The sequence below is a fragment of the Eupeodes corollae genome, chromosome 2 (assembly GCF_945859685.1).
Source record: "Eupeodes corollae chromosome 2, idEupCoro1.1, whole genome shotgun sequence".
NCBI lineage: Eukaryota > Metazoa > Arthropoda > Insecta > Diptera > Syrphidae > Eupeodes > Eupeodes corollae.
The window spans coordinates 85,528,770-85,552,457 of record NC_079148.1 but is presented as its reverse complement, the minus strand read 5'-3'; the positions used below and the strand labels follow the sequence as shown (position 1 = coordinate 85,552,457).

The window sequence follows — 23,688 nt, the reverse complement described above, 5'->3', positions numbered from 1 at the left end:
GGTATATGCTAGTACTTTTTCATTTGAGCACTAAAATAAAAGAAATTACCAAGAAAAAAAATAGTATGGCAACACTGAACAAAAAACACGGAAGAAATGTCAAAATCAACCATTTTTGTGTGTTTTGTATGTAAAAAAGTGAACTTTAAAAATTAAATAAAAATAGAAATAAATGTTTCCTCGCTCTAAAATTGCTATAGTTATTATTTATTTGCACATATCTATCGAATAAAAAAAACCGCGAGTCGAAATTCGTGCAGCGGTAATGGAAAGTTGAGCCGTTTTTTTTAATCAAGATGCAAATTATTAAATTGTACTGAATTGACACAAATTCTACTTTTTTACTTGTTAAACTTAAGTGTATTGAATTTCATAAAATTGTATCGAATTATATGTACATCCCTGTCTAAGAGTCACCATTTGCCAGCTCTTGCACGGTTTTGGTTTGCCTCGCTCACTCTCGGTCTCGATATTTTTGTTGAAATTGAAATAGTTGAATTTATTAATTTCTCGCAGTGAAGTCGTCAATATCATACGGAAAACGAGCAATAGTAAATTTCTACAAAACAAAAATGGCGAAAGTGTACGGTACTAGGGCTGCGACAATTGGATTAATAATATTTCTATTTAATTACTACGGTATTTGTGTTTCATTAGAATTTGAACAAAGTAAGTTCAATTAACCTTTTCTATAAGACCCTTAATTTTAGTGCTTACAATTACTATTCGAAAATTAATTTGGGTGCTAATTACAAAAATATTTAAATTTTTTGTAAGAAGTGGAAAATAGAGTTCTAAGAAAGAAAAAACAAGTGAAAACGAATATAATTTAACTTCATTGCTTTTAATATTGTTAAGAAAAGTCATAAAACATGTTAAAAAATAGAATTTGGTGGTTGCTTATAAAAAAACTCGCCAGGGTACCAATTATTGATGACCTGGTGACCGTCATCGTGTCGTCTTCGTCGATAAACCAAATTTGGACTTAATAAAACGATGAGACTAGCATGTTGGATAGATTACATACCTATAAAAAATGTACAATCCGGTATTTGTATAGGGTTTCCATTTATCTTCGATGCAACAATCTGAGCACAATTTTTTTTTTTTTAAATTTTTGAATCATATATTATTACAATTAGAAACTCAAAACAGCCGCTGGAGCGATGAATTACTTGGTACTGTAAAGCTAATAGTTAAAAGCGTATGATGTTCTAATGATTGGCTAAATTGCTTTGCATGTACCCCTGATCGTGTATTTTATAAATACCCATGTACATATGTTAAATTCTCGTACACTGATAGCTAATACAGACTTGAAATGATTTTTAAATCGTTCTCTGGGGATAGGGATTGACAAGTTTTGTTTCCTTGCTTCCTCCATTAGCTTCTTCATCATCATATCTATAAGAAAAACTGAAAGACAACCTTCTCGATTTAATGAATTATTCATGTTATTATTTATTTATTTTGTGAGTGAATATCTTTAAAACGTAATTATGATTGCAATAGTACAATAATGATAACGTGTTATTGACTATATCTAAAATATAAAACTATACTAGAACTTTGCAATTAATTTTTTGAATTCTGTTACTGTATTTTTCAAAGAATTTGTTCTCAAAAACTTTGGGAGAAATTACTTATTTCAGTTAGGTAGTATTATATGTCTACTTTTCAAAGATTTTGCATATTTTCTAGCTTTTACTTCCTACTTGATTGGTATGTAGGTATGTTGAAAAATACATTGATCCACTGAAGTTGTTTTTTGTGTTTTTAGTTAATTTTAGGGAAATGAAATGGTATGTAATGTAATATAATGAATTTTAAATTGTTTAGGACGTATAATGTATTATTTGGGCAGACAACCCTCTTCACCAAATCTTTGTAAATGTAACCTAGCAATTCAAAAACAATGACCAGATTTACATTTTGTTGACACATTTTTGCATATTTAGGTACCTAGTTAATATATTCCTTTTATTATATTTTATAAGATACAACTTTTATGTAAAAAGATAATAGTTTTGACTTTTCCATAGAAACAACACAGGATTTCGTTTTCATTCACCGCCGGGTCCGTCAATATTATCAAACCTATCTCGATCAATAAAAGTTTTATAGAGCTATTTAGCCCTATATTATTCGGAATAGCCCTGATTGTTTTTAGAAAGTTGATTTTTTTTAAATACATTTATTTTTTCGATAATTTCTTCCAAAAAGCACAAAATGATATAAAGTTTAAAAATACATAATTGAAAAGTTAATATACGCTTAAACTTAATTGTTTATAAGTTCAGTGTACATTGTGAAACCGATCGAGTTGAACTTTAGATATTAATCGTTGATTCAGTCGAAATTAAGTTTATACTCCCACTGTAAAAATGGCCTATAGACATAAACAGTGGTGGACAAGAATTTAGCACACTTATTTGAAAAATGAAAAATCTTGTATTTAAAAGTTTTTTTTTTTGTACTGAAAGCTGCAAGTTTATTTTATTTATATGCAATAAGGGGATATATGTATATGATTTTACCGAAAAGAACAATGTAAAAGTTATACCTGTAAAAAAGGAATTTATTAAAACAACTTCTTTTACCTGGACATTTGTTAAGCACACTTTAAGTTTTAGATAAATAACTTTTATGGAGGATTCAGTTTTTGGTGCGGAATCCTTTGATTTTTAAGGCTGCATTGATTTTTCTAGGCAAACTTTCAACCAAAGCCACACATCGTTGTTTTGGAATGCTTTACCATGCATTTTGAATGAAATGTTGTTGAAAGGAGTGGCTTTCGCTGAGCAACACAACCACGTACATTTGTTTTGTTTAATCGGCGTCTTACCGTCTTTGATATTATATTTACATCATACATTTTTTTTTAGTTTGTTGCGGATGGCACTGGAGCTCTGAAATGGATCCTTGGCTGACAAACGATAAATTACTTTGTCTTCATCTACAATATTATTTGTGTTTATCTTCTCAGCACCGTTGTCCCTTTGCCATGACTATTTAAGTGCATTTTGATTTATTTAATAATTTGATATTAGCAAATACCGAATTAACTCGATAAATGTATGTCCAGCTAAAAATAGTTTTAATTACAAAGTTATGCAGTTTTCAGAAAACGCAAACAAATTTATTTATGCAGAGTAACAGTTTTTAGTTTTTAATATGTTTGTCAATGACTACATGAAATTAAAAGTTGCTTAGAACAAAACTAGTACCTGTGGCATGATGGTTAGTGCGATGGACTTTGATATTAGTTTTTTAAATTTTCTAATTAATACAAAATAACAAAAATTGAATTGAAGTTAAAATAGATCTTGGGGCCGAAAGGCATTAGTAGTTAGTGTTATAGTTTAACTTAGAGTGTCCGTATTGGACCATTAAGTTAGTTGTAAGTTATGGATAATTAGGCTAGTTTTATGATTTTTTGTCTAGCATTAAGATAGGTTTAAGAATAAACTAATAAAAATGAATTAAAAAAAAAAAAGTGCGATGGACTGTCATGCGAGAGGTCTTGGGTCTTTTTTCACGGGTACTGCCTCTTGCGAGGAATTGACAAATTCTCCACGAGTAATTCTAATCATGTAAAGTGCTTTCTCAAATTTGCCGTTCGGATTGGGCTTAAAACTGTAGGTCCCTTAAATCCCTGACAACAGTACTTGCACACAGGATTGGTTGATAGTTGTCAGTCACTAGGCCCTAGTTCCCAAACGGAATGTAGTTTTTACTCACCGCTTAAAAATGTTCTCTAATGTTTTGTAAAGGATGCTAACAAAATTTAATAATTGATCAAATGACAACTTTAGCTATCAAATTATTTAGAACACTCATATGAAAGCATTCCAAGATTCGAACAGTTGTCTAAATATGCCATATTTAACTATCACTATTTATGTCTGTCAAAAAAATGTAATACTAAAATTGAAGGCTAGTTTAAGGAATTCAAAGGCAACTTAATATAAAATTGATGATCTCTTATTCAAGGTTTCTTCTTAAGAACTTGAATATTTGCTCTTTTTCTTAGAAACAATTTTTATGAAAATAATTTAAAGCATGACTAAAGGTTTTTCAAGTTCTAAATTGAGCGAAAATAAAAATTTGAGTGTGTGCTACCACCAAGTTCATAGGCTGGAGTTATAGCTATTTCACGGGGGCCAACCCGATCATCAGACTCCTTTTAGTGGTGCTTAATCGCTTTTTTGTTCAATTTAATTTTTGAAGAACTTTTGCCCGAGCTGGGCTTGAACAAGCGATCTAGCGTGTGAGGAGCTAGTGCACTACGCACTACGCCACCGCACCCACATGAAAGTTGTAAGCCAATTACAGGTTTTTTCGTTCTATCGAACTATACTGAACCGATTAGCATTTTTCTAAGTACACACAAGTAATTGTTGTTGTTTTATTCAGTTTCTTTCTATTATCTCCTCTCTTTTTCATAAGCCAACGATTTCGATTGGATTCGTATGAGGAGGGAGATGGGGCGAAAGAGTTGACACGGGTCAAGATTTTTAATTTTTTTAAAGAGAGGAGATAATAGAAAGAAACTGAATAAAACAACAACAATTACTTGTGTGTACTTAGAAAAATGCTAATCGGTTCAGTATAGTTCGATAGAACGAAAAAACCTGTAATTGGCTTACAACTTTCATGTGGGTGCGGTGGCGTAGTGCGTAGTGCACTAGCTCCTCACACGCTAGATCGCTTGTTCAAGCCCAGCTCGGGCAAAAGTTCTTCAAAAATTAAATTGAACAAAAAAGCGATTAAGCACCACTAAAAGGAGTCTGATGATCGGGTTGGCCCCCGTGAAATAGCTATAACTCCAGCCTATGAACTTGGTGGTAGCACACACAAGTTGTTGTTGTTTCATTCTTATATTCAATTATAAATTCGGCAAGCAGCTGCTTTAAACTGTGAGTATAAAATTTCATACAAAAAACCTCCAAAAATTGTAAAAATTAAAAATCTTGACCCGTGTCAACTCTTTCGCCCCATCTCCCTCCTCATACGAATCCAATCGAAATCGTTGGCTTATGAAAAAGAGAGGAGATAATAGAAAGAAACTGAATAAAACAACAACAATTACTTGTGTGTACTTAGAAAAATGCTAATCGGTTCAGTATAGTTCGATAGAACGAAAAAACCTGTAATTGGCTTACAACTTTCATGTGGGTGCGGTGGCGTAGTGCGTAGTGCACTAGCTCCTCACACGCTAGATCGCTTGTTCAAGCCCAGCTCGGGCAAAAGTTCTTCAAAAATTAAATTGAACAAAAAAGCGATTAAGCACCACTAAAAGGAGTCTGATGATCGGGTTGGCCCCCGTGAAATAGCTATAACTCCAGCCTATGAACTTGGTGGTAGCACACACAAGTTGTTGTTGTTTCATTCTTATATTCAATTATAAATTCGGCAAGCAGCTGCTTTAAACTGTGAGTATAAAATTTCATACAAAAAACCTCCAAAAATTTGAGTTGTTTTTGACAGCAAACCACTTTTTGGTGAATGTCGTTAATTACTAATAAATCTTTAAATGAAATCTTTACTTATACAAATTAACTGTACCTATAAGCTTTTTGGCTCATATGACCGCCCCCCCCCCCCCACTGGATCTTCAATTGGTCAAAATTTGATGAATTTGTGCTGTGTTTTTGGAATAGGGCGATTCATATTATATTCCTGGTCCCATCTCCAGTCAAAAGTATTACATTTAGCAACAAAGTTTAAGGAAGTAAAATACAAATGTTGTTTTCATATACAAAAAATTAATAATTCAAAATATAATGGAGGTCATATCCATTAACGCAACACGATTAGTTTTGAATTGAAGGGAATTCTTACGAAAAAGCAAACAAATTATCTCTTAAATAAAATATTTTTTTTGGTAACTTCCAATTTTCTCAAGAACTAGAAGACATAAAATCATTTAGTTTTTGATTAACAACAAATAAGACCAATGAATTCTACAAAAAACAACAGTAGATAATATTAAAGTCTTGAAAATTACACTTTAAAGCCTAGTACATACTTCCTCGTGAAGTGAACGTTCGCCAGTGGAGAAAGTGAACTTTTGACATTGCTCACTGGTACACACTTGTGAGTACACGTTGTGAACATTTGACTTCAGCTTCACCAACACTTCCCGTACATTTTGCACGTGAATTGCCCGTGAACGAAAACTCTCCACTTTGTTCTCCACTCAGCTTCACGAGCAAGTTCACGGGTGAACTAAAAACTGAAATTTGTATGGGTTCACGAGATGGTTCACAAGTATGTACTAGGCTTAAACCTTTTTAAAATTTTTGTTTGCCCAAATTTTCAGTTTAAAACATTTTTTTTTTTTTCAAAAACTGCATAGTTTTCAATTGATTTAAAAACAAGCTAATAGACAAAAGTGTTGGCTTTAAAAAAAATGTATAAAACTTAGTCGTAGGTATTACCAATATTTTTTTCTATTTAACGTACATATTATTTTAAATTGCACCTAACGGGGGGAGATAGACCCCCTCTCATATCGTTAAAAAAAACGCTTGTTTTTAACTGTGCTATACAAATCCGTCATGAAACTTTGTCGCCTGGGTTATCGTACTCTCCCCGGATTAGCATTGCATACTGAATAAATAAAGTATGTGAATGAAATGTCCTACTATACTTGGTCCAATAATTATGTGCAGTACATGCAGTACATGTTCAAATGGTAGACATGTGCATTCAAGAGGACACAAGCGTCCACAGGTTTTTCTCAAAACCCACCTCTGTCTATCAACTCCTACTCTCACCTCCCCGCGGTGAACATCGGGTGCCTAGTACCTCAACTGGAGATTGGGTTCCAACCCCAGTGGAAAGTTGTTGGGCGCAGCAAACGAGAGAGGGGGGGAGAGGTGTTTCCACTAAGGCACCTCTCCTTATCCAGGCGGCAGCGGACGAATTCTCGAGATAGAATCAACGGTGGCGTCTACAGTTCCAGTAAGGTTGAACTACTTAGTGAACACCTTATAAGGCTTCTTCGACATATTCGGAGCCCAGGCCTATAAGGAGCGGTTCATCCGGCTCCCCTTCCTTGGAGTTATACTAAGGATCTGGCCCTCCAGGTTGGGGGTTGTGCCGTCGGGGTGACTTCCTGGCCACGTAAAAACATCATAGTTTCGAAGCAACAACAAGCCTCGGATACGGACAATGTTGACAACCCACGCAAACGAAATAAGGACAACGAACTTCGGATATGTACGTGGAATGTTAGGTCCCTTAACAGACCACGTGCAGCCGAACAATTAGCGGAAGCCCTAAACTGCTGCAAGGCAGATATTACAGCCATCCAAGAAGTGCGATGGGATGGACCGGGAAAACGCAAACTAAAAGACTGCGATATTTACTACGGCGACTGCTACCGAGAACAAAGACAGCGTCTATTTGGATGTGGATTTGTTGTTGGAACTAGGCTCAGGCAAAAAGTCTTGAGTTTCAACAGTGTGAGCGAGCGCCTCACGACAATCCGCATCAAGGCTTAATTCGCCAACATAAGCCTAATATGCGCGCATGCCCCAACAGAGGAGAAAGATGAAGACACTAAAGACATATTCTTCGAGCTCTTGGACAAGACATATGAGCAGTGCCCTGGCTATGACATTAAAATTGTCTTAGGAGATTTTAATGCCAAGCTAGGAAGAGAAGACATCTTTGGTGGCATAATCGGTAGATACAACCTGCACGACACTACCTCCGACAACGGATTCAGGCTGGTCGATTTCGCTGCGGGGCGAGACGTTCTGGTAGCTAGTACGCAGTTCACGCATCTTAATATCCACAAGGGGACATGGAAATCTCCTGATCAATCAACCGTCAACCAGATTGACCACATTGCGATCGACGCACGACACTTCTCCAGTATCCAGGATATCCGAACATGCCGCGAGGCCAACATTGACTCGGACCACTACCTCCTTGTAGCCAAGGTACGGCTACGGATATCCCGATCCAAGCCAAAACAAGGAAGTACTGTGAGAAGATTCGACGTTAGACGGCTACAATCGCAAGAGACTGCCATGTCCTTTTCCGATCGAGTCTCTAATAACCTCCTAAGGAGTCCTATGCTTCCTGCATTAAGCATTGAAAACCAGTGGCAACATTGCCTTGCAGCCATCAGAGATGCCGCCTCTGAAGTGCTAGGTTTCACACGGCTACCACAGCGAAACCCCTGGTTTGACGACGAATGCCGGCAAGCTCACGCAGCGAAACAAGAGGCATACAAAACGGCGCTGCACAAAAGGACGAGAGCTGCTCGCGAGCTCTACGAGCAGAAGAGGAGAGAGGAACACCGGCTTCTTAGACGGAAAAAAAGAGAGCATGAGAAGCGCGCGATCGAGGAGATAGAGGGATGTCACAACAGGAATGAGGTTCGTAAATTTTACCAAAAGGTAAAAAAAACCTCCCAAGGGTACCAGCCACGAACCGAAGCCTGTAAAGACGATCAAGGGAACATCGTAGTAGAACCACAGTCGATGCTGAGAATATGGAAAGATCACTTCTCCAAATTATATAACGGCGATGACGAACAGAATTCCGCTGTAAGGGAGATAGAACCACTCATCCTCGGCGACGCAGATCAACAATTCCGCCTACCCGACCTTGACGAGGTAAAGATAGCTATATCTAAACTTAAGTCAAACAAAGCTGCTGGAGCTGACGGCATCACCGCCGAACTATTCAAAGCAGCAGGCGATGACTTGGTAGGGAGCATGCACCAACTCATCTGCAAAATTTGGTCGGAAGAAAGCATGCCCGATGAGTGGAATCTCAGCATAGTGTGCCCGATACATAAGAAAGGAGACCCTCTAAACTGCGCCAACTACAGAGGCATCAGTCTCCCTTAACATTGCGTATAAGATCCTCTCTGCCGTATTATGTGAACGTCCGAAGCCATTCGTCAACAACCTGATTGGTCCTTATCAGTGTGGCTTCAGACCAGGAAAGTCCACTATCGACCAAATATTCACACTACGGCAGATCTTGGAAAAAACTCAGGAGCTTCAAATCGATACCCACCATCTCTTTATCGATTTTAAAGCCGCGTATGACAGCATCTATAGGGAAGAGCTCTACCGAGCAATGTCTAGTTTTGGCATCCCTGTCAAACTTATCAATTTGTGCAGAATGACGATGGAGAATGCACGCTGCTCTATCAAGGTCGGAAAAGATCTTACCGATGCATTTGATGTCAAAAAAGGTTTTAGACAAGGCGATGCACTGTCATGCGACTTCTTCAACATCGTTCTGGAAAGAATTGTGCAAAACTCAACCGTCAACACTAGAGGCACAATCTTCCAAAGATCCATCCAATTACTCGGATACGCAGATGATATTGACATAATTGGAAGATCATAGCGTGATGTCAGTGGAGCGTTTTTGAGCATTGCGACGGAAGCGAAGAAGATGGGTTTAGTGGTCAATGAGGGCAAGACCAAGTATATGCTGTCATCAAAAAAGGACACTGAACGACGACGTCTTGGACAAAACGTCACCATGGACAGCTATAACTTTGAGGTAGTTAAGGACTTTGTCTACCTAGGCACCGCTATGCAGACAACGACATCAGCGCTGAAATCAAACGAAGAATAACTCTTGCAAATCGCTGCTTCTTTGGACTTAGAAGGCAATTGAGAAGTAAAGTCCTCTCTCGAACATGTAAAATCACCATCTATAAGACACTCATCATCCCGGTTCTCATTTATGGCGCTGAGGCCTGGACCCTGTCAAAGAAAGACGAGAGCGTCTTAGGATGCTTCGAGAGAAAAATTCTTCGGGCTATTTTTGGTCCCGTACGCATAGATGGAGAATGGAGGAGAAGATATAACGACGAGCTGTACGGGCTGTACAGCGACACTGACCTAGTTAGCAGAATCAAAGTCCAACGGCTTAGATGGCTAGGTCATGTAGAGCGGATGGACATCAACGCTCCAGCCCGGAAGGTCTTCGAATCCAATCCCGAGGGACGGCGTAGTAGAGGAAGACCGCGACTCAGGTGGCGCACCCAGGTGGGAGAGGACCTCAACCAACTTGGCGTGCGAAACTGGAGACAGCTAGCTAGGGACCGAGCTGGCTGGAGACGCTTGTTGGTTGAGGCCCAGGTCCGCCCCGGACTGTAGCGCCACCTTAAGTAAGTAAGTAAGTACATGCCTTATGGGAGAGCTTTTATCTGCACAAGGGCCATTCTTGCGCATAAAACTATCTCAAAAACCCTTAAATTTCAAATTTAGAACTGACATGTGCTTTTCCTCGCAATATTTGTATGCAGCAGATCGTTAAGCTCAGTTTCTTTACCATCATCTTAGTGTCTGTCCACAAAAATCAGAGGTGTCGTAGCATGGTAATGTATACTTTTGTTTGCGATTTTTAGAAGGGTTTTTAGAAATTGAAGCTTTTTATAAGCTTGTAAGGCTATTTATGATAGTTAGTGCGTTGGACTGTCCTGCCTATGTCATCTAAAGCTTATTTCACGGGTACTGTCTCTTGCGAGGAATTGAAAAATTATCAAAGAGGAATTCTTGTCATAAAAAGTGCTTTCCCAAATTAGCCGTTCAGATTCGGCATAAAATTGTAGGTCCGCTCCATTTATGACTAAAATAGTCGCACTCAGGAATGGTTGAGAGTTGTAAGTCACTAGGCCTTAGTTATCAATGGACTGTTGCGCCACCTAATTTATTTTATTTTTATGAATGGTAGCCATTATTATTGATTTGAGCAAGGGACAGACATCCTATCCATTCTGTACTGCAAACATATTTTATGGAAATATGCCAAAACAATAAAAAAAAATGTCTCAAACTCAAACTTTACTATGTTTGTTTATAATAATGGGTTAAAGATGTAGAGTTTCTTTCTGTTCGCAATATGTTATTTATATTTGCTCTGATTAATCGTGCTTTGTTTAATAGACGATACTGCTAATTGCAAAATAGGTCTTTGATATGCTTACATATAATTATTTGCACCTTTAGCTGCCATTCGATTTGAGAAGCTTTCATGTTATAGCTCATTATTTATATTTGAATAATCAATATTCTCGCCATACATTTAATGACCAAAAAGTCGTATCGATTTAAACATTGAGGTAGTATTGTACGCAAGTATATAATAACGATTTAAACACTTATTAAGAGTTACAACCCAGTGGGGTGTTCATTATTTCAAGGACGCAAAAGTACGAGTCACCGAAAGTGTAGTCTTTTGATGGTAAGGTGGCATTCCAATATATGTACATATGAACAAAAGTGCTTTGTGTTTACTTATATCTATAGGTATATTAGATCCATTGCTTAGCCAAGCATAATTATATTTATTTTGAGGGACGTTAATTAAAGTTTATTGATTTATACAATACATATCTCTGTACTGGTTTTTCCAATAGTTTAATTAAACCAAAAAAAATAATAGAAACAATCTTTGCCTCTTTAGAAAGAGTAAGGAAAAAAGAAACCATACACAATTTTTAAACTAAAACAAAAGGCAATAATGATAAAAACTTTTAGAAATATGAAGAGTGGTATTGTATTTTTTTAATAGATTTATTTAATGATTACACTTGTTGTTAATCCTTAAATATATGCAATTGTTACACCTTTATTTTTGGCAACGCTAATTGTTTTTGTTTGAACCAAAAGCTGGAGCGTGTGCATGTTTATTTCAGGTTGTCCTGAAATCGAGAATGGTATAGGTTTATTTACTTACTTGAGTTTGTGGGTACCATCAGTAGGGTATAAGACCTTAAAAACTCCAAAGCGCCCGTCGTGTGGGGTTTCCGGAAATGTGTTTGATCTTCCCTCAGTTCTAACCCAACACGTGCTTTCGGTCTGCCAACACTTCTGAATTCCATCTTATTGCTTGCCTGGCCTAAAATGTACTTGTGTACTATTACTTTTCGAAGTATTTGTTCAGTCCACTGCCGCTTTTCCTCTACAGTTCTTTGCTTGAAATACGATTGCGTCAGAAAATCCTTAAGATGTTTCGTAGAGCTTGTTAATAAGAATAGTGCCAGTTGATCTTGGTTTCTAGGTGCTGCATCCGTATAAAACATTGTGCAACATCCGAAGGCGTCCTTTTGCTTTCCCGATGTCTTGTTGTGTTTTGCTCTTGGTAGAGACAAAAATTCCAAAACACTGTACTCTGGCTCAGAAAATGACTGAGGAACATCTTTATTTTTCTTAGGGCTTCTCATCAAAAAAAAAATATGCACAATCTACATCAAAAAATTCTGAAAATGTATCAAACGTATTGTTTAAAAAATTTACATCGACTCGTAATACAAAAACTATAAATGAAATTTTAATTTTTAACGTTTTAATAAATATCGAAGAACTAAAAATAAAAATCTATGTGCATGCAGGCTCAGTAGTACTCGATTATAAGCGCTCTATGCGACAGATATGTGAAAATCTTTTTACGGTAGTTGTTAATTATTGGTAATAATTTTGTTTTTTTTTTTATTTTCAGTTAACCAATATGAAACGTCAAATTTAGCCACAAATGTAGGTTCCTATTCGATAGTCAAATTAAGAGAAAAACGAGAAACAGATTCTAAAACGCAATATCAGAGTGTTTTGCAAGATCCAAATGGACCACTACCAGATCAATCGAATAGTACAACAACAAGTGTTGACGTAAAACAAGAACCACCAGGCAATGTTACTTTATCAACAACACGGACACCATCAATTATCATCCCGATGGTTGTTCATCCCAAACAACTGCTTGGAGTCAATGGCACAGGACAGCGAAAAGATTTTTCAGATAAATTAACAACTAAACCACCGGTCGTCTCCGAACCAATTCAGCTGGATGCAACTAAAAAGCCTGCTTTATTCCCCAAGAAAACTTTATCAAGTGTTTCAGAAGAATCGCCGGATAAATATACTGAAAATGTCGATGTACCTGAAAATGAGACTATAAGCGATCTTGAAAATAGGCAATATACGGTCAATCAAACTTCGGTAAGTTTTTTTTGTAACTTGGCTCTCCTGCTAAAAAGTAAAGGAAAAGCGGAAAAATTTGACTTTTGAAAACAAATCAAACTGAATCAGACGAATTTTCTAAATTAAACTGCGATTTAGAAATAAAATATCCAATCTATTTTAGTCTGTGTTCATCAGCTGAGCATTTATTAATTTTCTTTATAACTGATGTAGTGAGTACCGCACATCATTCTCATCTGACTATTCATTGATTCGAGTCGGTACAGTTAACAGTAATTTTAAAATGTGTTCTTATCAATAAGTTTTTATCAATGAGTTTTTTGATGACGTGACATATTGCTTCCTTAAGCAAATTTTGTTTCAAATTGAATTTCTTTAAAAATAATTACCTATGTGTCTCAAATTTTCTCTAGATGGTATCAGTTTTTCTTGTGTTGCTAAACATAACCAAAAACTAGCCAAAACTATTTCCCTTAATAGAACTAACAATAAACTTTAGTTATTGTTGAAAAATTAATTTTTAGTATGCAAACATTTACCTTTTTTTGTTGGCATTTAGAGTTACCTTGCATTTACAGTCCCTGGCCATATTATCAGACGCACTGCAGAATTTTTATGATTATTAGATTATACGCAATATTTTTAACGTTCAAGAATGGATGTGTGGTTACATTTTTATGCAAGATAGAGGTCCTTGCCACACAGCCCGGTCCATAAAAACTTATTTAAGGGAAGAAAACATCCCTCTATTGGACTGGCCGGCAAACAGCCCTGATATGAACCCAATTCATAACGTGTGCTGATGAAAAGGGAAGTAGCTAAAGATGCGGTCACTTATTGAAAAAGTAAATCACGTGTAGAATCACCAACCACAAATGCAAGAAACAGTCAAATCATGCATTGACAGTATTCCGCGCAGAATTTAGGCTCTTATTAAAGCAACAACAAAATATTTTAACAAAATTACAAAAATAACAACAAAAAAACTGAAAATATTAATTAAAAAAAAATTCTATAAATCTGTTGCTTTATTCCTAGAAAGTAGTTTATATTCTACATACAAAATAATTTAAATGCATTACAATATTCGAAAACCTTTTTAAAATAACTGGAAATTAAGATTTTGCATAAAATCTAAAGTGCGTCTAATAATATGGCCAGGGACTGTAGCATTGTGTATGGGTTAGTTACATACGAGACAAAACATTCCGTACTGTAACGTGAACAAGAATTCATCCCAACAAATTATGAAATACTACTTTACCGAAATAAATAGTTTTTGTACCCGATTAGTTTGTTCAAGTTGTAAGTCAATTGGGGAGGGCGTTTTTTTTCTTGCAGAAATCCATTTTCTTTAAAATTTGTTGTGTGAAACGGCGATTAACTAACAAAATAATATAAGATGCTTAAAGGCCAAGATAAAAACAGTTTAAGTCTCAAGAAATTGCATTAATATTAAGTATAGTATCCTTTATGCTTAAACATCTTTATAATAGCTTATTTTATGAATTTTATCCTAATTGTTCATACAAATGTTCGATGGGATTAAGGTAAATATAGATTTTAGGTTGGGGTTATTATCTTGATCAAACGAAGCGAAAAAGAGTTATTTTTTTACAATTCTGAATGGTCGTGTACTTTAAGCAATTCGATATTAATAAATCAATTAACTTTATTATTTGTTTAAAACTTTTTATGAGGATAATTGTAATTGTAAAACATTAAATTTGAAAAAAAAAATAACTTTTCAGGACCATCATATATATTACAATAGCACGATTTATGTAAGCAAGGATCAAGCTGATGCATTTTGGAACTCTTTCAAAAATATAACCCCAAATTCTATGCTTTCGGCTTCACATCGTAGAGCAATGGTAAATATGGACGCATACAAAAAACAAGTTCAAATTCATTTTTGTTTTGCATACTCAGACGGTAGAACTCAAATTCGACTTTCCATTCTATGGTAACCCAGTAAAAAATGTAACTGTGGCAACAGGTGGTTTTCTTTACACTGGAGACTATGTTCACTCGTGGTTAGCAGCGACCCAATATATAGCACCATTGATGGCGAACTTTGATACGAGTCTATCTAATGATTCATACGTGAGGTTTAAAGATAATGGTAAGTGAAAATTTGAAAATGAGATCTTATAAATAATGGTTTGAATGTTACAGGCACAGCATTTACAGTTATATGGGAAAAAGTTTCGTTGCAAGATAAACAAGACGTTGGCACTTTTACTTTCAGTACAACATTGCATAAAAATGGTGATATCGTTTTTACCTATTACAACGTGCCAATCCTAATTAATTCGATTCAAGATGACAAGCATCCAGTTAAAGTTGGTTTATCTGATGCCTATATAATTGACAAAATTGTTTTCTGTAAAAATATTTACTTTTTTTTAACTTAAACAAAATAAATTTATGTCTACCAATATTTTGTAGTTGCAAGAAGAAAAACAATCTATGAGTATCATCGAGTAAATTTTGGAAGCTCAGATATTACCAACTCGACAGTAATTTACTTAAAAGCTCTTCCCACTTGTTTGTCTTATACCGATTGTGCATCATGCATACAACATCAAACATCTTTTGAGGTGAGAATGAGTTTTGTTTGCTTGATTATTATTTTTACAAGATTATTTATATCACAGTGTTCGTGGTGTCCAGTTTTGAATAAATGCTCAACAGGAACAGACAGAAAACGTCAAGAGTGGCTTCATAAAGGTAGTATTGCATTTTTTCATTTTTGATATATATAAATGTTCATTTTGTTTGAATGTAGTTGTGTAAAAAGAATACTAATGTCACAAATATAATATAGAATGCTTTTTGCTCAAGTTATTTTTAAGACGTTAGGTTTGTGCCGATTTATTTATTATTCTCAACGAATGATTTAAAAATAACGATTCAACTACGACAAAAAAACTAAGAATTTTTATTCGTCGAAGCTTCTTTATAATTTTTTGCTCGTAGCTCTTAAGTTATGCATACATTTTTATTTTGTATAAACATTGTTTCTTAGTGTATTGGTAATTGTTTAACATAATGCGAGATAAAAAATGATCAAGTGACTTCCATTTTTAACATACAGAAGTGACACATTGAATCATGGGAGGCAGATCTTAATAATATTTGTATTATTTTGAAACAGTTTAAAGTAGTGTTTATTTTTTTGTATTTGTAGGTTGCGATAGAGATCCAATAAATGTTGTTAATTTATGTCCTGCTATTGGACAAAAGGGAAATAATGCGGCCCAGATTACAAATCAAACAATTATTGACCATGGTGAAAATAATCATAATGGTGAATACTTTCCTGTCAAAACTAGCGATGAGAACTCTGAGACTCAATACACTTCTCAGTCCGATTTCTCCGTGAACAAGGCTGCGGCAAATTTCTCTTCGGCTGATGGTGGAGATGTACACAGTGTCGGTGTTGTACTAGGATTTATAGCTCCAATTTGTTTGGTCATGACTTTATTGGTTTGGGTTCTATACGCATACCGCAACCCACATACAAAGAGTGGTCAACTTTTGATTCAGGTAAGTGATCATTCCAAATGTTTCATAAGGATAATTTTACCAATCGGAAATTTTAAAAGAAGAAAAAAAAAAAACTTAAAATATTTATCTAAATCTTTCATGCAGACCAAACATCTTCAGGTTTGTATTCGTATAGAAAAATAAGATATCATTAATTGCATTAATTCGTTGTTTCCGAGTTAATAATTATTTTAAGCCACTAAACATTTAGAATGGAAAAGCAAAAACATTAAAACTTATCACTTGTTTATAACAATTATGTTATGGAGTCAGAATGTAGACTTAGTTTAAGTAGATTTTTTCTTTATTTAATCCTCTTTTATAAAACCCGACTCATTGATTCTGACCTGGTTTATATTGTTTTTTTTTTTTTGTAACATATTTTCTAGGATAATAAATACATTACCCATACGTTTCCATCAATTTCGGAAATATTTGTTCTGGCGTAGATAATGGTTGCACATACAATTTCTTTTTGAATATGTTGGCAAACAATAAAGCTTTTCGAAAAGAGATATTATTTTTTCATTATTGACACGTCAGAAATATAAGAGTATTCCAACAAATACAAGTAATTATGACCTTGGTTTCATATGTAAAAACCAACAACAGATAAAATGGAGAGCACTGGCGCCATTTGACAAGGCAACAACAAAATATTCAGAGCTTTTTTAAGGCTTTGTCCTTCCCAATTTAATTGATTAATTAAATTTTCAATTCAATAGAGGACATGTACATATATTTATATTTTATACAATATAATTTTTGAAAACCGCAATAAAGTCGTTACAATCATAGTAGTTAAATAATAATCACCTAGCTCATAGTTACCCTGTATCTCAAATCTATTCTGGTAAATGGAACCCTATGCCTTACTCCACAAAACTATTTCCCACAAGATTTATTATAAATAAGGATGCAAAGTGAGCCCTCATCAACCACTGACTATAGGTCGCAATTTAACTTGTCAATTTAAATTAGATGCATTCAAACATCATTATACCCTCCTTGGATGTGCATTGTGCAGACCGTAGTCCTTTAAACTGAGACCGGCTGCATTTTCAAACAACTCAAAAATTTGTATAAAATATGTTCAGCGCCATAAAAGATGGCCTTAAAGCACAAAACTGGAATCTTATAATTTCTGACGGTTTAAATACAGAATTCAATCTAGGTCTCGCTTCTTTAACACAAAAGTGTAACATAGTTTTGCTAGGTCTTCTGCCGGAATATGCATCAGTTTTCTCAGCTGATCCTTCAGCAGTCTATGAACGCTCAAAACGTGCCAGTGTACGATAGTATGTATGAATAGCTTTTGGGTTATCCACTCAATTGAATACATCAACATACACACATTTCTACTTGAAACATTAATAAAGACAAATCCCAACTTGTGTTTCCCATTTTCAAACACGGGAATATCTGTGCAAGTTCAGCCAAGTAATTAATAAATACGTGTCGCTTACTTAGTCACTTAGAACTCTTAACCATTTTTGCTTGCGACAAGAGTATGGCTTTTTTAGTTCTTTTTTTTTAGTTTGAGTTTGGTATTTCAATAACTTTTATCAAACACCTTACTTTTTTTCATAACCAATGATTATTTTAATAAGGTATGTTTTTAACGGAATTTAAAATTGCTTAGATAGTTAATTTATAGAAAGTTAATTGTTTTAAATTCAAAGTTCTTTCTTTTTAGAGGCAAAGTCTTTCTTTGTAGTTAGATTCATCTGAAATTTAAAATAGTTTTGTCATCATAATTAAATAATTATTTCCTACAAAATACACACTTGCTGCGAAGATCAACCGGTTGATATTTCCTTGAGAAAGAAGAACGTACAAACAAAATTGTTTTAATTAAAAACAAAATGATTTCAACTGACCTCTGTACGCTGAAGATACAAAATTGAATGATCCTATTTTTATTGAAATCTCTAGATTGCTTTGTTTAATTTTGCATTTTAGATCGATTTCTCTGCCACTTTTCTATAGTTTGTTATGAAGGACTTACGTTTTAAAATTTGTTTTGGAGTACCTTAGCTATTAAAATCTACAGGAATATTTTCCTACTTTGTATAAGCTATAAGTCTGGAACAAAATCCTTTGGCAAGTCCAACATTTCTCCCGTTAATTGGATCAATCTGCACAACTCTTTTTTTATTGCTTACTACTTTATATACCTAAATTATTTAAAAAATTGCATTTTTTAAATATTTCTTTGATATCACCAACTCATCGACATCAAATTTAAGACTGAATAAAAATGGAAAAGTAACCAGAAAATTGATGAAAATTCTTATTCACAATACCTTTTTTATCTTCCAAAACATGTAAATGTAAAAAAATTCAAAATAGGTCAAGAATATCGTGAATTGACAGTCACAATTAAATGAAAAATATCAATCAATAATTAAAAGTTCATCTTCTTAATAAGGGTTATAATATAAAAACATACAAGTCATTTAAGATCGTTTCATCGTAGAATAGTAAATTGCTTAATAATATTCTTAAGAGCCGACATCAAATTTTAGAAATTTCTATGCAACCAAAATTCGATTTTTTGTCAGAATTTGGCGTGAATGAAGTGTTAAAAAGAGGTATTCGAACAATTTATAAAAATATGTGATTGCAACACGTCTCACTTTAAACTTTCCCAACGCCAGGCAACCCCAAAATTGGTGGAAAAATCACTTTTTGGGGGTTTGTGTAACTAAAAATGTGGTTTTCCAAAATATCAGAAAAATCCCTAGATTATAAAAGTTTAAGACCACAGCCCCCCCAAACAAATAAAAATACCTACGGAATTGTGTTACTTTATTTGTAATTTATACTCATACTCATAAAGTATACAAAAGATACATCTTAAACAAATGTACGCCAAAAGCTGTGGAAAAACCTACCAGGCTTTGGTGTTCCCTATCAAGGCGCTAATCCCTACAAACCCTGCGTTCACCAATTTTGGTTATATGTATTAACTCCCCAAATTTGCTGTCTGCTCTTGAACTATTAGATTCAACTTTAAGTCAAAATATTGTTGTGTTTTTAGTTTTAAAAAATCATTTTTTAAACGTTTTTCGTAAAAATCCACCACAATTTTGGTTGTTCTATCGTAATGTATTTCATGTTTTCTCCTTATATATCTTGATGTAATGTGACCAACAGAATGTTTTGACATTTTTATCAAATTCCATTTCTGTTCTTAAATGTTCAATGTCATATGTTTTGTTAAACAAAACTCTAACTTTTTATTTTCTTTAAATTTGTTTTAACATAACTTTAAATGACAGTTCGTTTTCCAAGCACAAGATTCACAGGATTTATATTTAAATCACTAAAATAAAAACCTTTTATTTATTCATAATCAATCACTATGCAATTAGTTTATTAATATGTAAATATAATTTCAGTACCGGCCGAGTCAATGGACATGGAGACGAGGGGAAGCCAGATATACAGCAGCTACTATACATATGTAAACTTGACAACAAAAAATAATTAACTATTTGTATGTTCTGTCGCTATCATGGAATCCGGTAGTTCGGTCCGTAAATATTACCAGTAAACAAATATATCCAGGGCGATAAAGCATTATCCAAATTAAGTCAAGTATTCTACGATACATATGAAATAATACTTTATCGATAAGTAGACAACTTTCTTAGGTATGCTGAACATTTCCGAATTCCACGATAATGCCTTACTTCAGAATTTGAATTAATGTTAAAAATTCAAACATCAAAAATTATTTGAAAGACACACATTAATTTTAATCAAACTTTTTGATTTCTTTGTTTAAAATTTCACAATTTTTATGTTTCAAAATAAAAAGAATTCAGCTTGCCAGCCCTCCATTAAAATTTTAAAATTAATCAAATCTAAGAATCGGGCGTATGGCAAACATTATTAAATAAGAAAAAATAGATACATAAGTAGAGAAATAAGTTTTCAAATAGGAATTGTATTTTTAAAAATTATTGTTTTATTTGTAAAATATTTGTAGCCCTACTGCATGTTTGTTTTAACTTTAATTTTATTGTTTTGTATTTAATTTTTTTTTGTGATTTAATAAATTTATGTATTTTTTTATTTATGTACATAACTAGTTTCAGTTTTAAATATATACTATCGTGGTTTTTATTTAAAAACAAACATTTTCAACCATATCAATGCATATTAAAAGCAGCGTATTTAAATTTGCACCCTATTGCCGTTGTCGTTCTATTAAATTGACAGAAATATGAGTCTATAAGCGAAGGTAATATTTGAGAAAATATTGGAAAACACTAAAAACGTACTTACCAAGTTTGTAATTTGTGTAGTAAGTCAAAAAAAATTTACAATATTTTTAATATAGTACAATAGTGGAGTAGTCTAGTAGAGTTAGAAAAGAATGAAATAATACAAATTGACTCAATAAAGTTTGTTACACACATTTTTTGATAGAAAACTCAGTTTAAATTAATAAGATTTCAATTGAATTTTGAGTATGAATATGAAGGACTTAAAAATCCATAGATTACAATTTAATTGATGTTTTCATTGATCCTTAATTTAAATTCGATAAACAAATACAAAAGCTCATTCGTTCATGGGTTCAGTAGTAGTTATGTACCAAATCACTTATTTCATTAACCTCATGAGGTTTATGAAGCAACTGCCCTTTTAGTAGGGTTCTTTAAAACCTTTTAAAGTGGGCTATGAATTTCGAAAGAAAAAATCACCTAATTCTTATAAATATCGGAGCCTCAAGCTTTGGTGCGATTGGAGGGATCTTGAACTTAGCAATACTTATCCGTCTACTTAAACTATATACGATGTGTACTCATAACTTATAAAAAGTCTATAGTTTTCATTTCTATTTGGGTAGAAGTGAACTTAATCCATTCTCAGTTTTCTAAACCGATTTTAATTTTATAAAGTAGTTGTATAGTCTACTTTTCAAAAACGGGTTTTTGATGTAACTTGTTGGTGTCAATCAGGAGTTTCGCGTACACAAGCATTTTAAAGCACAGATGGATCCTATATTTGTAAATTACATACTATCAGCTTAAAACTTACCGGCTATTTATACGCTCACGCTAGCTACATATTTGTGCTACATATACATATATATTTTGAAATATGTGTATACATAATTTGTATTATATATATATATATATTTTGAATTATATATAATAATCCAACGTATGTTTGCTTGTAACTTCAATGGAATCTTGCTTCCCTATACACGCGGACATTAGTCTCTGTAGTACTCTTCCCTCGAACGTGGCTAAGAGGACAGTGAATTTAATCGAATCCTATTATACAACTTAAATTTGTGGTCGCCGGTTTGATCTGGGTAAACAGGTCCATGCTGTTTTCGATATGGTGTATTGCTTTCTCTAACGCGAACAGAGAACATTCCGTTATTAGATTGGTTTGTTACATTGGTCATAATCGGGTTAACCTGTCAATAAATTTGGGATGCTCTCGACATCTAGTTAACAGCATTGAAGACTTTACATATTTTGTAGTAATAGTCTCAACAAAGTTGTGACACATTTTAGTACCAATACGTCTCTTTATTCTTCCTTAACAACCCTTTTGGCAGCTCAATTATGTGTTTACTATAAACTTTTAATATTATAGTTGTACCTATATTAAGGTATAATCATTTATTATTGAAGTATAAATACATTTTTTGCAATTTTTTTTTCTTTTTTATAATTAAATTTCCTTATCTAATTTTAATACCTTTCAACATCTTCATTATTTCACGTTTGGAAAATATTGAGTAAAAATAAATTCAATGTATTTTTATATATTTTACATATTTACGTATTACTTAAAGAGATAATTATTTTCATAATTGAAAAGAAAGATTGACAGTGTGAGTTTTAAGCAAACGATATTTCAGTCAGAGAATTTTAATCGCTAGTCTGAAAATCTAAATTTTGTAGGCATTTATGCATATTTATACAAAAAAGAACAATCACCGAAAGACAAATAAATACTGTCAAGTGTTTCAGAATTATATATATATTTATGAAATGATCAATTAGTGATTCCCGAGCCTTATATAAAAAAACGAAACCTTATACATATATGTATATACATAAAAAAAAAAAAACGAAAATCAAATTAAAATCTAAACATTTTGTACTAAACTGTAAAAATAATAATATGTTTTTAAACATTAAAAAAACTAATTAAAATTAGAAAAATGAATATATTTGTAATATCCACACAAAAATACACCTACATACACTAATATCTTTTATTCCCTCCATAAAACTATTAAAAACTGTATTTTATTTATTTTAACGCTACATAATCCTATTAATTTGATAAACATAGGTATATTAAATAATAAAAAATATGGTTAACATTTTAATTCTCCCTCATAACTTTTTATTATTGGTGTATATGAAGGAAATATATTATATTGATGGAAATAAGTTTGTAAACAGTTTTTGTGTTTTTCTTCATTTCCATAATATATTTGGTAATTTTGACCTGCCAACCGATTGGAGTCAACTTGTTATAATTATGTAAGTATGTACAAAATAACACAAGTGTGAAGTTGTTTGCAAATCTTATTTTTAAATACGACACGCATGTAAATTGTTTCGTTCAATTCAATAAACGTATGTACATACGTACTTATGTAGTAATAAGAAATACTCACGCCTATTGAGGCATTATGTTTTAATTCTATTTAAAGTTCGAAACACATTGAAATTAATCCTTATGCTACACAATATATTTGATATGTTTCTTGGCATCTTTCAATTTTGTTCCTTGTTTTTTATTCAGATATTTCTTTTATTTAAAATAAACCTTAATTGTGGGTTACCTTCATAGGCGTGACTACAATGTTTGTTTGCAAAACTAATAACTTAATATCCGTGGCTTGATGGTAAGTGCTTATGACTGTCATGCAGTACTGCCTCCTATTGTAATTGTTATGAAAATCTCAAATTAGCCGTTCACATATATTCATATTCGTTCCGTTGAGATTTGTAAGTCACTAGGCCCTGGTTCTCCACGAGCTGTTGTGCAACCTATTTTTTTTTAATAACAAATGTCCTCTTCTATTTGTAATTATTCAATGATAATATTAAATCGACTAGTAATCGCATACTTTTCGAATTAGTTAAGAAGGCGACTTGCCTGATGAAATAAAATCAGT

The 23,688-nt window shown here is 33.4% G+C and overlaps 1 protein-coding gene across 2 annotated transcripts; it reads left to right on the top strand.

Annotated features, from left to right (window-relative positions):
* The first annotated feature begins 494 nt into the window (after positions 1 to 494).
* LOC129948412 (plexin domain-containing protein 2) lies at positions 495 to 23,288 on the top strand. Of its 2 annotated transcripts, XM_056059414.1 has the most exons (10): positions 495 to 669; positions 12,490 to 12,986; positions 14,720 to 14,842; positions 14,901 to 15,093; positions 15,147 to 15,356; positions 15,420 to 15,571; positions 15,629 to 15,701; positions 16,162 to 16,520; positions 16,626 to 16,640; positions 19,925 to 23,288. In XM_056059414.1, exons 1-10 carry the CDS (start codon positions 573 to 575, stop codon positions 19,991 to 19,993), a joined length of 1,788 nt encoding a protein of 595 aa, XP_055915389.1. In that variant the 5' UTR covers positions 495 to 572; the 3' UTR covers positions 19,994 to 23,288. The 2 variants fall into 2 exon arrangements, with proteins under 2 accessions (XP_055915389.1, XP_055915390.1); XM_056059415.1 differs by lacking the exon at positions 16,626 to 16,640 and having other exon boundaries at positions 496 to 669.
* Positions 23,289 to 23,688: the final 400 nt, after the last annotated feature.